Source organism: Cygnus atratus, chromosome 14, assembly GCF_013377495.2.
Source record: "Cygnus atratus isolate AKBS03 ecotype Queensland, Australia chromosome 14, CAtr_DNAZoo_HiC_assembly, whole genome shotgun sequence".
Taxonomy (NCBI): Eukaryota; Metazoa; Chordata; class Aves; order Anseriformes; family Anatidae; genus Cygnus; species Cygnus atratus.
This window is the reverse complement of record NC_066375.1, coordinates 5023447-5035334: the sequence shown is the minus strand read 5'-3', so window position 1 is coordinate 5035334 and position 11888 is coordinate 5023447. Positions and strand designations below refer to the sequence as shown.

The 11888-nt window shown below is 39.1% G+C and overlaps 1 protein-coding gene across 3 annotated transcripts; it reads left to right on the top strand.

The window, feature by feature from the left end:
* The first annotated feature begins 490 nt into the window (after positions 1 to 490).
* Positions 491 to 11512, top strand: CLK4 (CDC like kinase 4). 3 transcript variants are annotated; one of them, XM_035560712.2, is made up of 14 exons: positions 491 to 619; positions 2442 to 2501; positions 3138 to 3295; positions 4359 to 4584; positions 5801 to 5891; positions 6306 to 6372; positions 8044 to 8160; positions 8248 to 8414; positions 8526 to 8620; positions 9730 to 9859; positions 10196 to 10278; positions 10687 to 10766; positions 10990 to 11077; positions 11157 to 11512. In XM_035560712.2, the coding sequence occupies exons 2-14, from the start codon at positions 2448 to 2450 to the stop codon at positions 11292 to 11294; spliced, it is 1494 nt and encodes a 497-aa protein (XP_035416605.1). In that variant the 5' UTR covers positions 491 to 619; positions 2442 to 2447; the 3' UTR covers positions 11295 to 11512. The 3 variants fall into 3 exon arrangements, with proteins under 3 accessions (XP_035416605.1, XP_035416607.1, XP_035416606.1); XM_035560714.2 differs by having other exon boundaries at positions 522 to 695; XM_035560713.2 differs by having other exon boundaries at positions 523 to 720.
* Positions 11513 to 11888: the final 376 nt, after the last annotated feature.

The following is an 11888-nucleotide window of genomic DNA, read 5'->3' as shown; positions in this document are numbered from 1 at the left end:
GTAACGAGGCCTTTTAAAAACTAAGGGAAAACAAATGGGCATCAACGCTCTGTATCTCAGTTTCCCATCTTAAAAAAGAGAAATGGGACTTTCAGTCTAGTGAAAAGCAGGTTTAAATGCTTCTTTTGCACTCACTGGCAGAATTTTAACGGAAGTTTTAGGAGCACAAAACCAAACCTGTCTCTCCCTTTCGGTACCACGTGCTAGTGCTTTGGGGGCTCACTGAACGCACCCCTGCTCGCTCAACGTGAGGTGCTGTGGTTTGTCTGTCAGCAGCAGACGTTCCCGTGCAAGATGTGGCAGAGCTGCTGCGGGGAGGAGTTTCTGTGTCCGGGACCTTCCCCATGTACCCCCACACCCCCCCGGGCTCCCCCCGGTCCCCTCAGCGCCCCCCCGGCCTCTGCCCCTTGGCGCCGCAGGGGGCGGGGTCCCGGCGCCGGGCGGGGCTCGGCCGTTGTGCCGGCCGTGTGACGTCACGCCGCACGGCGCCGCCGGAGGCGTGGGGGGGAGGAGGAGGAGGAGGAGGAGGAGGAAGGAGCTGCCGGGCGCGGGGCGGCGGCCGCCATTTTGTTGGGGCGCACAGGGCGGCCGCGGGGCTCGCTCGGCTCGGTCCTCAGCGGTAAGCGGCGGGCTCCTTCCCCCCGAGGGCCCCCTCCTGCCCGCCTTCTCCCTCCTTCCCCTCTCTGCTCGAAGCGGTGAGAGGGCTGAGGGGCGCAGCGGGTGCGTGAGGGGCTGAGGGGGCAGCGGGGCCCCGTGGGGGCCGGGGCGGGGGCCGCGCGGTTACCGGGGGCTGAGTGGGCCGGGGCCTGCCCGGGGGGCGGCGGGGCCGAGCCCGATCTCCACCGGCCGGTTCCTGAGGCCTCCCGCGGCGGGGAGGGGGCTGGGGGTCGCGGCTGGGGCTGGGTAGGGGCAGTGGGCGCCTGCTGGGGGCCTGCCCGTACCCCTCCCCCCCCCCGGGCCTTGGCGGACTTCGTTCGTGGTGGCGCAGCGAGCCTTTGACCTCCCCCGGCCTGCGCCGCCTGCCAACTTCTCCGGGAGAGACATTTAAAAAGTGCTGCGTGTGCAGCTCGCCGCAGGGCCGCTGCGGCCTTCCGCAGGCGTGGGTTTTTTTTTGGGGGGGGGGCTTCTCCCAGAGGACCCCTCCTCGGGAGCCGCGTGGCACGGCGTGGGGGCGAAGGCGGCCCGCAGATGGGGCCACACGCTGTATAGGAACGCGTGTGGTAAAGGCAGCTGTCAGTATTACATAAGTGAGGCGCTTCAGCGCATAAATTTAGAGGAAGTGCATAATGTGTTGTGTTTTTTTTTTTAAATCTTAAGGTGGATCCTACAGAAAAATGGGTTTTGGCTGCTTTGAGCCTCGCACAGATCGATTTTCTAACAATTATCTGCTAATTTGCATTTACCTGCCTCCTTTGGGGATAGAACATGCAAATTCTGTCTAGATTTTGTTTGTTCTCTGAGGACTAAAATGTAGTTAAGCAGCAGTTAGTCTTCAACTAAACCTTTTCCTCAAGATTTCTGTGGTTATTTTTCCACCCCAAAACCTCCCTCTTCAGCACTCCTTCTTGGGGCTTTTATTTACATATTTATTTATCTACTACAAAGCTTTATTGCAGGCTGCTTTCTGGCAAACTGGGGAGGGGATCATAGGTAAGATCCTGAATTCACCTATTGTTGAGTAGGGCGTGGGGCACAAAACACTTCCCACCTCAAAAGTACAGTAACTGAAATCTGGGTGTGTTTGGTAATTTGAGTTGTGTAGGTCGAAAATAGAGAAAGATGGCTGCTGAATTAGGTAAGAAGATAAGAAAATCAGGCATGTAAATGAAGGAGTAACAGATTTTAATTTTGTCTTGGTCCTTCAGGAACGATGATTGGTCCTTAAATGTGTTAGTATTTTTATTTCTTACTAATGCATGGTAAATGAGTAAGATTTTTAGGCGACTTGCATCGTGACTGATTCAAAGGTTGCGCCAGTCACTAATTTTTGCAGAATTTAAAACAGATTACTGTAAAAAGGAAAAAGGGAAAAAACATGCTGATATAGGCGTTAATTTGTTAACTGCCAAGCTGTCAGAAATCTGAAGTGTATCAGAAAACCTCTTTTTCAGAAGAAGCTTGCCATTTACGTGAGCATTTACAGGCTCTAAAAGTTCCTTTCTTCATGCCTCTAGTTGGTGTGGAGGCAACCATTGTTGCTCCGTGTCAATTTGCACAATGATATATCACTATTTTTAATGCTACATTTCTATCTAAACTTCTTTTCTTACTGTCAAAAAGTACCATGGAAATCTTTCTTGTCCTGTCTTAGTTAATTCTTTAGAATATGCTAAAACAGATATGTATTTTTTTCTTGTTTTTAAATATTTCTGCTAAAGGATGAATGTAGTTGCTTTTGATGTGTTCCTAATTCTACAGCTGTGCTTTGCTTTCTTTTTCAGTTGTGCATGTACCTGTTTGAACACAGAATTCCTGCATATAACGTCCAGCAACAGGAGCTGGTGGGTTTTGTCTTTGGCAAATCAGCTGTATTGTAAAACAACTGCTTACTCGTGTGCTAACAGAGTTCAAAAATAGTGGTTTGGTTCGTAGGACTGCAATTATATATTAATTTATCAATGTTTGCTGTGATTGTTGCTACAACTTAAAAAAAAAATTTAAACATCTCTGTGTAACAGTGATTTGTAAAGAGGTTTGTGAGAGATGTTTTAGGCTAGTTGGACATACTTGGTTTTCATGTAGCAATTTACGTATAATGTAGCGTAAAGAACGAAATCTGTTTTTTCATAGAGAATGTTTGAAGATTAAGGCCCCTCTCCATGGGAAGGCTATTTAAGGAAATGGTTCTCTTTAGTCACTTGAGAGTTTATTTAAAACAGACTTTAATAACATGTTTGAAGCTATTAAGTGAAGATGGGTTGGCCTATTTAATCTTGAATTGTGTTTTGTAACTGTGTTGGGATGAGGTAACTGCTCACCCAAAACCGAAGTAGTGTATGGGCAAAGCTAAGGAAAGAGGATTGAGGAAATGGTTCTCTCTAGTTCTGACTCGCAACTACAAACCCCAGTGTAACACTTTTGTCTTTTATGTGTTTGTGTTGTGTTTTTTGTTTGTTTGTTTTGTTTTTTTTTATTAGTGGAAGATGCGGCACTCAAAACAAACTCATTGCCCTGAGTGGGATGATAGAAGGAGCTGGGATCAAAGAAAGCACAGCAGCAGCCGTAAACGCAGGAAAAGGTCCCACAGTAGTGGACAAGAAAGCAAGCACTATAAGCCAAATCACGTTTCAGAAAGGTATAAGACTCTGAATCGTGTAGTGATAATTTCTTAATGTGCCTAAAATAAACACATTTTCAGGATATGAGGTTTTAAATGCCCAGAGCTGGTGATTCCTTAAGGTTTGACTCACTTAAGACAAACTGAAGAGGTAGTTGGTTTTGTTAACACAGTACCCGAATCACTACATAGAAATTCTTTAATAAAAACAGTAAATGTTTACTAGTTTGTTTCTCTGTTGTCAGTTAAGTATTGGCATTGAATACATTCAATATTAAATTTCAAATGAGAAGTATGTCTGTTCGTTTACTTAATGTGAGCAAAAGGAGGGGAAGAGAAGGTTTGTTTAGTCACTTAATACAGTGGTAAGTATGAGTTAGATTTCTCTTACTAATTTGGAGGTGGTTTGCTTTTTCTCCCACACTGCTTTCACTGGAAGGATGTGTTTTTCTGTTTTTCCCTTGAGAAGAAGATCCCATGGAATTCTTTTAAGAGCTCATACTCATGCTTATAAAATGCTGGAAGGGGTAGGTGTACAGCAATATGGGGGCACTTTGCCTCTGCAGCTTTAAGTTTGTTTTTTTTCTGGGCAGGAGACCCTTGATCCAGATACTTCCTGAAGTATTTAATGTTTAGGGCAGAGTACTAAGATCAATGCGGCTTACCTCAGAATCTCCAGGTTTTATTTTTCTTTTTTAATGTCGTGAGCTTTGAAACCGTAGAAGGATTATTACTGTATTAAGAGCATTCGATATTGTGTCTTTGGAAATTGTAATTGAGTTGCTTGGTATATTTAGGAAGTCTCTCTCCTTTTTGAGGCTGAATTTCTTTTACTGTGCAAACTGTGGACTGGTTATATATTGTTCCTGTGGATGGCTATGTATTTCAGACTGACAATGTCATTAGATCCCTAATAAAGTTAATGAGAAAAGCTCCACTTCTTTTGAGGAGGGAGTTGATTAGAAAACTTTCTTGTTGTAAAGACAGATACTGTGTAACCCTGTAACTCAGCTCAGTCACTTATCTTGTTGGAACCTCAAGTTTTTGAAGTGGAGAACATTCACTTAAAATATATTTTCAGTCATTATTTGGACGATAGAGCCATAAATGAAAGAGACCATCATGACCGGAGATATGTTGAGGAATACAGAAATGACTTCTGTGAAGTATATGACCACAGGCATTATCACAGAGACTATGAAAAGAGTCACCATCATCACTATAGCAAATCCTCTGGTCGGAGCAGGAAAAGTAGTCATAAAAGGAAGCATAAGAGACATCATTGCTCCAGTCACCAATCACATTCGGTATGAGTAATTTTTAACTTTATTATTAATGAATTAGTGGTAATAGACTTCTTAAGCAAGTGCTAGAACTTCAATTCCTGGTCACAGTACTTTGGGGAAATATTATTTTATTAATAAAGGATTTGTAATTGAATCCATTTGTGAGCATGTGAATATGTTCTTAGTTGAGGTTTTTGGATCAGGATGTTGGGGGGATTATCATCAGTACTGGTTACACACTGGGGATGTAGGTGGCCAGCAGCTAGGTCGCTGGGGATTAATCTGAAAAATGTGATCTTGAAAGTGAAGACAGGTAACTGTGCTGTTTCGCAGTGCAGTTATCACTTTAGTCTTAGAGCATAGTGAACTATTTGTTTCTCAGGTAGACTCTGAGATGCCATCCATCCTATTAATAAAAATAATTGAAGTAATGTGCCTTTTTAATGTAAACTTAACTGGGGGTATGAAACATGCATGTCTGGTAAATTGATAAGAAGAAGCTGCACAATTCTACACCTGATTTCAGAAAACTTTGATAAGTTATGTGCCTGACCAGTGGCAGCTAATGTCTTACTGAAGATGGGATAAGCTTGCTGCTTGCCTTCTTTGAAGGCATGCTGTGTGAATTTCTCATTGTTGGCATTGATGCCCACTGATAAATCTTCAGGTCCAAGTATTTCATGTCACATTTCTGCAATAGAAATGGCAAATTGTATTAGACTATACAATGCAGATCAAATCAAGGGCTTGAGAGTAATTTTTCTTCACTCTCCTTACACGAGGGAAGTAAAATTACTTGATAGTTGATAATATTTAGATTACAAGAATTGTATGTTTTTAAAGAGAAACATTTCACCTGACTGTAAGCTTAGCTATATAAATAAATAACTGCTTTTTGCTGTTTGATAGCAAAGTATTAGAAATAGTGACGTTGCAGTCTTAATCTGTCTTCAATTAAGCCACTGTTTGAGAGTCAAAATTGTGTTGTTTTTTTTTCTGTTGCCTTATCACTTTAAGTATTTATCTGAAAATCTGTTCCTTGCCATGTTTTTCTTCTGTAACATAAACTGTGCCCTGTGAATTTCTGGGGACTGAATTTGAAATTGCTCCTGCCAACTGTTCGTGGCCTGGTGCGTAACTGAATGCCTGAATATCTCCCCGCTGAATGAATTGCGTATTCTGCCCTGAATTCACTCTGATATATTGATTGGCTGGACGATCTTGGTGCCGTTTCCAGAAGAGTCACCGAAGGAAAAGATCCAGGAGTGTAGAGGATGATGAGGAGGGTCACCTGATCTGTGAAAGTGGAGACGTTCTAAGAGCAAGATGTATAGAACATTTTTCAACACTTCTTAAAAACTTTTCAGCAAAAAATCTGTTTAGAATAGTATGTCAGAGGAGGGGGGCTAAAGAAATCTTCATTGCTCTTTTTATTTTGTTTTTTTTTTGTGCTTTTTTGTTTCTTTTGCATATCTTCTTTTCTGTAGAATTTAAGTACTGTGTTCAAAAAGTTCCAAGTAGTAAATGAACTTGAATCTTGAGATTAGAACAAGAGATAGTTTTTTGTTTTTGTTTTTTTTGGCTAACTGTTTTCATGACAACTGTCCAATAAAATAACACATTCAGATGCTGAGATTTAAAGTAATTATGCTTTTGTAATGGCACATTTTTAAATCTACATTAGTAATATTCATTCTTGTTTAAGTCGTTGCATAATTCTAACTTGTGTTTGTTCTTTTTAGATGAAATTGTTGCGACTTTAGGAGAAGGAGCTTTTGGAAAAGTAGTGGAGTGTATAGATCATGATATGTAAGTGTCAGTAAGTACACCTCATGATAAACAATGCTGTTTAGCTCAGAAATTAGAGTTCAAGAATGTTTTCTTTAAAACAAAGTAAGTTGTGGTTCAAATAGTGTTGCAGTATATTTAAAAAAGAAATGGTTTTATTTTGATCTGAGCTACCTTTTCAGGTGACTTCTAGTTGAAAATTTTTAAGGGTTTTTGGATGGAAACAGTATCTTTCCCTGATCATTTTTAAGGTTCTTCAGTCATTGCTTTCAATTCTATAAATGCTTTTTTGTTTCTCCTTTTGCTCTGCGAAAGGCCCTTGCATGATACTAACTTTATGCAAAACGGTATACAGAGAAATATTTTTGGCTACTTTTTCTTAGATTTTTGAGAAGCTGTCTTTAACAATAAACTTCCTTGACCACGTTTGCCTTTGGAACCATCTGCTTAGAGAGGATTCCTTTCAAAAGTAAACCTTTGTATATTCTAGACAGGTTGCACAAGCAGATGGAATAAATGCCTAATTACTAAGTAGATATCATCTGCCCTTTTTTAAAAGGGGAGAGTTGTTTTCCTTCATTATGGTTTTCGGTTGGTTCTACAACCACTGTTGCCGTAACTAGAGGATGCGCAGGTGTGCAGAGAGTATGGAAACGAATTAAGAGACTGACTTTGAGGATGATGCTGAGGAAGTAGTTTTGGTTCTTAGTGAAAGCAACTGCTTGGAACTGCTAAAGCTGTATATTTCTTTCCTTCAGTCTTCATAATCAGACTTAATCCTTTCAACTTTCTCTGCATGCGCAGTAGTCGAGTCATGCTTTTTTGATAGCGTGGTGACTTCAGTGTGATGGCATGTTCAGTGGAGAAGAAGAAAGTTATTGTATTTCTACAACTTGTGTATTCTAAGACATTTAAACAATTAGTAAAACTCAGATTCAAGTTATAGCAACCATATGTTTTATATCTGCAGTTCAGTTTAGTGAAGCAGTTGTAGTTTGTTTCCTCTGGCTTTGGTTTATTCGGTCATTTCACAAGTTAAGACTGCTCAGGAGCTTGAGGTCATGTTGTAAAGGCAGACAGCATTCTGAAGTCAGCAGAATCTAAATACCTCTACCGAGACAATTAAAAGTTGTCCATTAGTGGATAGGATAGAATGGCCTATGTGTATCTGTTCCATTTAAGTAGTAGCGTTAGAGTTTGAATGTTACACACATTGCACACAGAGTGCAGGTCTGTCTTCACTAGTACAAAATATTCAGAATATAAAGTTCAGATATTAAAATAAATTACTTATTTCCCCTGGTTCCATAGGAGCACTGAAAAAGAGCCAGAAGTTGTTGTTCAAGTTGCAGAAATTTGACAAACTTTTGTAGTACATTTTTCAAATGAGAACTTTTGATATTTTTGAGTCATCTTTCAGGTAGATTCCTGATATTTGTTCTACCTTAAACGAGATAATAAGACTGAGAAGTAGGTAATGTAGCATATGCTGTGGGTATATGAACTTGACCAGAACCGGTTTTATACTGATTTTTCCTTTGCAGTGTCCTTAAGTCACGTTCCCCTAATCCAACTCACAGTTCTCTGTGACCTGTACTCTTTGTGTTCACTCTGTCAAAATCAAAATGCTTTCAGACTGTAGATATTTCACAGTAACTGATTCAATTTGTGGTACTTTTCTTTCTTTTGAAGGAGAGGAATGCATGTAGCAGTTAAAATTGTGAAAAATGTTGGTAGATACCGGGAAGCAGCCCGTTCAGAAATACAGGTATTGGAACACTTAAACACCATGGATCCAAGCAGCGCTTTGTAAGTGTAAAAGGAGAATGGCATACTAAGGACTTGCCAAAAGGTTCAATAAATTGAGTTTTCATGTATTTGTGTTTCTCTTTCAAGCCGCTGTGTTCAGATGCTGGAATGGTTTGATCATCATGGCCACGTTTGCATTGTTTTTGAGCTGCTGGGACTTAGCACGTATGATTTTATTAAGGAGAACAGCTTTCTGCCGTTTCATATTAATGACATTAGAAACATGGCTTATCAAATCTGCCAGTCTATAAACTGTAAGTAAATCTCAATACTTTTATCAAATATGTTGCTATATTACCTTTTTTTTTCCCTTTAGGAAATCAATGTATTAATTACAGAATGTTTTTTAACTTCTTTCCTTGTAGTTTTGCATCACAATAAATTAACTCATACAGATTTAAAGCCTGAAAATATCTTGTTTGTGGAGTCTGATTACATAGTGAAGTACAATGCAAAAATGGTAAGTTTTTGTTTTTCCTCTCAGCACTGAACTTCTGTCTTCATCTGAACTCTTCTTTAAAAGTAGTCTTTCTATGCATAAAAAGGTCAAGTGATAATCAGAGTTATGTTTCCTAGATTTCTTGTGCCCTTTGAGACGTGCTGGATTTCTGCTAAGCTGGTAACATTGCTCCAATTCAAACTGAAGTGTTTCATCTGATCATTAGCTAAATTCTTTGCTGTTTAATGAAGTTGTGGCATTAATAGGAATATATTTTTTATTATAGGAATAATATTTTAATGGGTTTGAATTTGGCAAGATCTTTTTCCTTCATTTTTCTTTAATGAGCTGTTTGAATCCCTTTCTTTAAAGTTATTTGTAAGTTTTGAGAAGTATGTCAGGTTTTGCTTTCTATTTGATTGCCCTGAAGGCCCTGTCAGCTCAGCAGCCATTGGCTTAGTAGCTAAGATGAATTTTCTTTGTGATCAACATGTGATGTTGATAATTGGCATGGGCCAAGAATAGGACTGTTCTTGATCAGTTTATTCCTTTTAAATCTAAGAAAACACTAAGACATATAATGTTAGGATGAGAACTTGGCTGCACTAGGAGGAAAAAAAAGCATTTCTTTTTGTGCTGGTGCTCTTTTTTCAAAGTTCAGAAGCTTCCTAGAAACAGAAAAGCAGTATGGGCATCAATACATCTAGTTTATGTATGAGGCTCATTTTTATTTACTAATTCGCTTTCAAGAGCTAAACTTATATAAATGAAAAATTATATAAAATTATATGAATGTACCAATGGATAGCAAAAAATCTAAGACGTATAACTAACTGAAGTTACTGTTGAGGTTAACAAAAGAGGAAAGGAACTCTTACTGTGGAAAGGCCTTTAGATATTCATCTGTCTTGAGTATTCAGATTAAATTGCTTTATGTGCTCTTGTTCTTCCTTGGAGCTGGGGCTGAAAAGGAATCGATGTATTGCAAAGGAGTGTTTTGTTACATAGGTTTAATCTTTAGTATGATTGTTAATTGGAACTTGGAAGATGATTTAGATTGATAATGTGGTATCTTTTGCCTAAGCATGCTTTTAAAAATACTAACAAATAGCATTTGGATTCTCTTACAGAAGCGAGATGAACGCACTTTAAAAAACACAGACATAAAAGTTGTTGATTTTGGAAGCGCAACTTTTGATGATGAACATCACAGCACATTAGTGTCTACAAGACATTATAGAGCTCCTGAGGTTATTTTAGGTCAGTAGAGACTTTCAAACCTTCTGACAGCTTATTACAGTTCATTCAGATGTCTTTATTTTGTAAACTGGAGTGGCTGTTCGCGGTTCTAACAATTCAGCCATCTCTTACAGATAGTGCGGTTAATTTTTTTGAGAGTAAGAGGTAAAAAATATTCTAAGAACACAAGTCCAAACACATTCCTTTCCCCCTTCCCTCTAACAACCAAGGTTTGGGGAGAGGCATGGAGGAAGGGAAATAGGCATCAGTAATTGCATGAAAACTGGGGATATCCTTCGTGAATTACAGGTTTTGAGAATATATTAAAAAGTAATCCAAATTTTGCCTATTTTGCAGCACTGGGATGGTCGCAGCCTTGTGATGTTTGGAGTATTGGATGTATTTTAATTGAGTATTACCTGGGGTTTACAGTTTTTCAGGTGTGTATGCGAATTTAAATCAAATGTTTTTGTTACAGATTTCTGACTTGGATCTTTTAATGATGTCTACCTAACTGTTAGTTTGAAAGGCATAACCTTACAAGCTTCAAGTATTACAGAAATGAGATTGTAAAGACAGCATGCATATATGAAAGTGTGATGTTGTGGACATCTACCTCAGACTATTTAAGATACGTATTGTAGCTTCTTGGATAATGAAACGTGTCTAGAGTTTGAGGGTGCTGCTGAAATTAGGAATAAAGTAAACATACTCATACAAAACTTGGGATGATGTCTAAAGATAATATGGTGATGCCTTGGCAAGCATACTGTTAATAGATGAGTGGTGTTACCAAGTGGCTGAGTATAGAAAAATCTGATAGTGTGCTCGTTGCTTTTTCCACACAGACACATGACAGTAAAGAACACTTGGCAATGATGGAAAGAATACTAGGGCCTCTACCAGCTCACATGATCAAAAAATCCAGGTAAGTACATTATAAAAGGAGTAAGTTACCTAGTATATTTCTATTATAAAGGAAATTTTAAAGGTTCCATTGTTAGTTGTGAGCTTCTGAAAATCAAGAAAGACTTCCAGGTTTGTTACCTACTAGTCTATTGCAAGAAAGTGTGTCAGCTTTAGCTGAATAAAATAGTGTTGGTGTTAGAGCTGTTCTCAACTATCTTAAAATCATTTTCCTTGTCATGCAGAAAACACTATTTTCACCATGACCAACTGGACTGGGATGAACACAGCTCTGCAGGTCGATATGTCAGGCGACGCTGTAAGCCTTTAAAGGTAAGACTGAAGACTTTGATTATTGTGTTAGATTTGCAATTGTGAAAGATCTCTCAAATACTTTTTTTTCTCATTTCAGGAATTCATGCATTGCCAAGACACAGATCATCAAAGTCTGTTTGACCTTGTTCGCAGGATGCTGGAATATGATCCAGCCAAAAGAATTACTCTTGATGAAGCTTTGCAGCATCCTTTTTTTGAACCATTAAAAAAATAAATTCAAAGATCTTTTACACTTCTCCAAGGAGATTTCCTAGACTGTGTCAGTCAACAGAGGTTGCATGAAACTTTTGTAAACTTTAAATTATTTTGTACAGTTAAGTCTGTAAATATTTACATATGTTTTGTATAACTGTCATGTTTATCTTGTTGAACAGTTGTAGTCTTGATTATGGATATCACAGTGAAAAATAAAAGTACTTTTCATTTTTGAAAGTAGTTTTCTCTTTGAAACTTCATTCCCTCCCTGCAGGTAGGGTTAGTTAATCATTTGACTTTTCAGATGAATGGGCTAGCTAAACAAGTCTTTATATTATTAAACGTTTTCAGCTAGCTTTCTTTAAATGTTAGTCTCAAGATTTCAAGGTCTATGCTTACCTAAGAATGTGGTATATAATACCTTTTTCTAGTATTTGGAAACATGATTGAAGATAGGAGTTTAAAATCTAAGTAGATAACCTCTTGTGGGTCCCCTATTTCCCAAAACTTCCTTTTAAACGGCATGTGTTGCTCTTTTAAAAGGAGTCTAGTTAGAGACTCTGGAAACCCGTCTGGTGTTTTTAGTGGCAAATACTTCCCGGCAAATTTATAG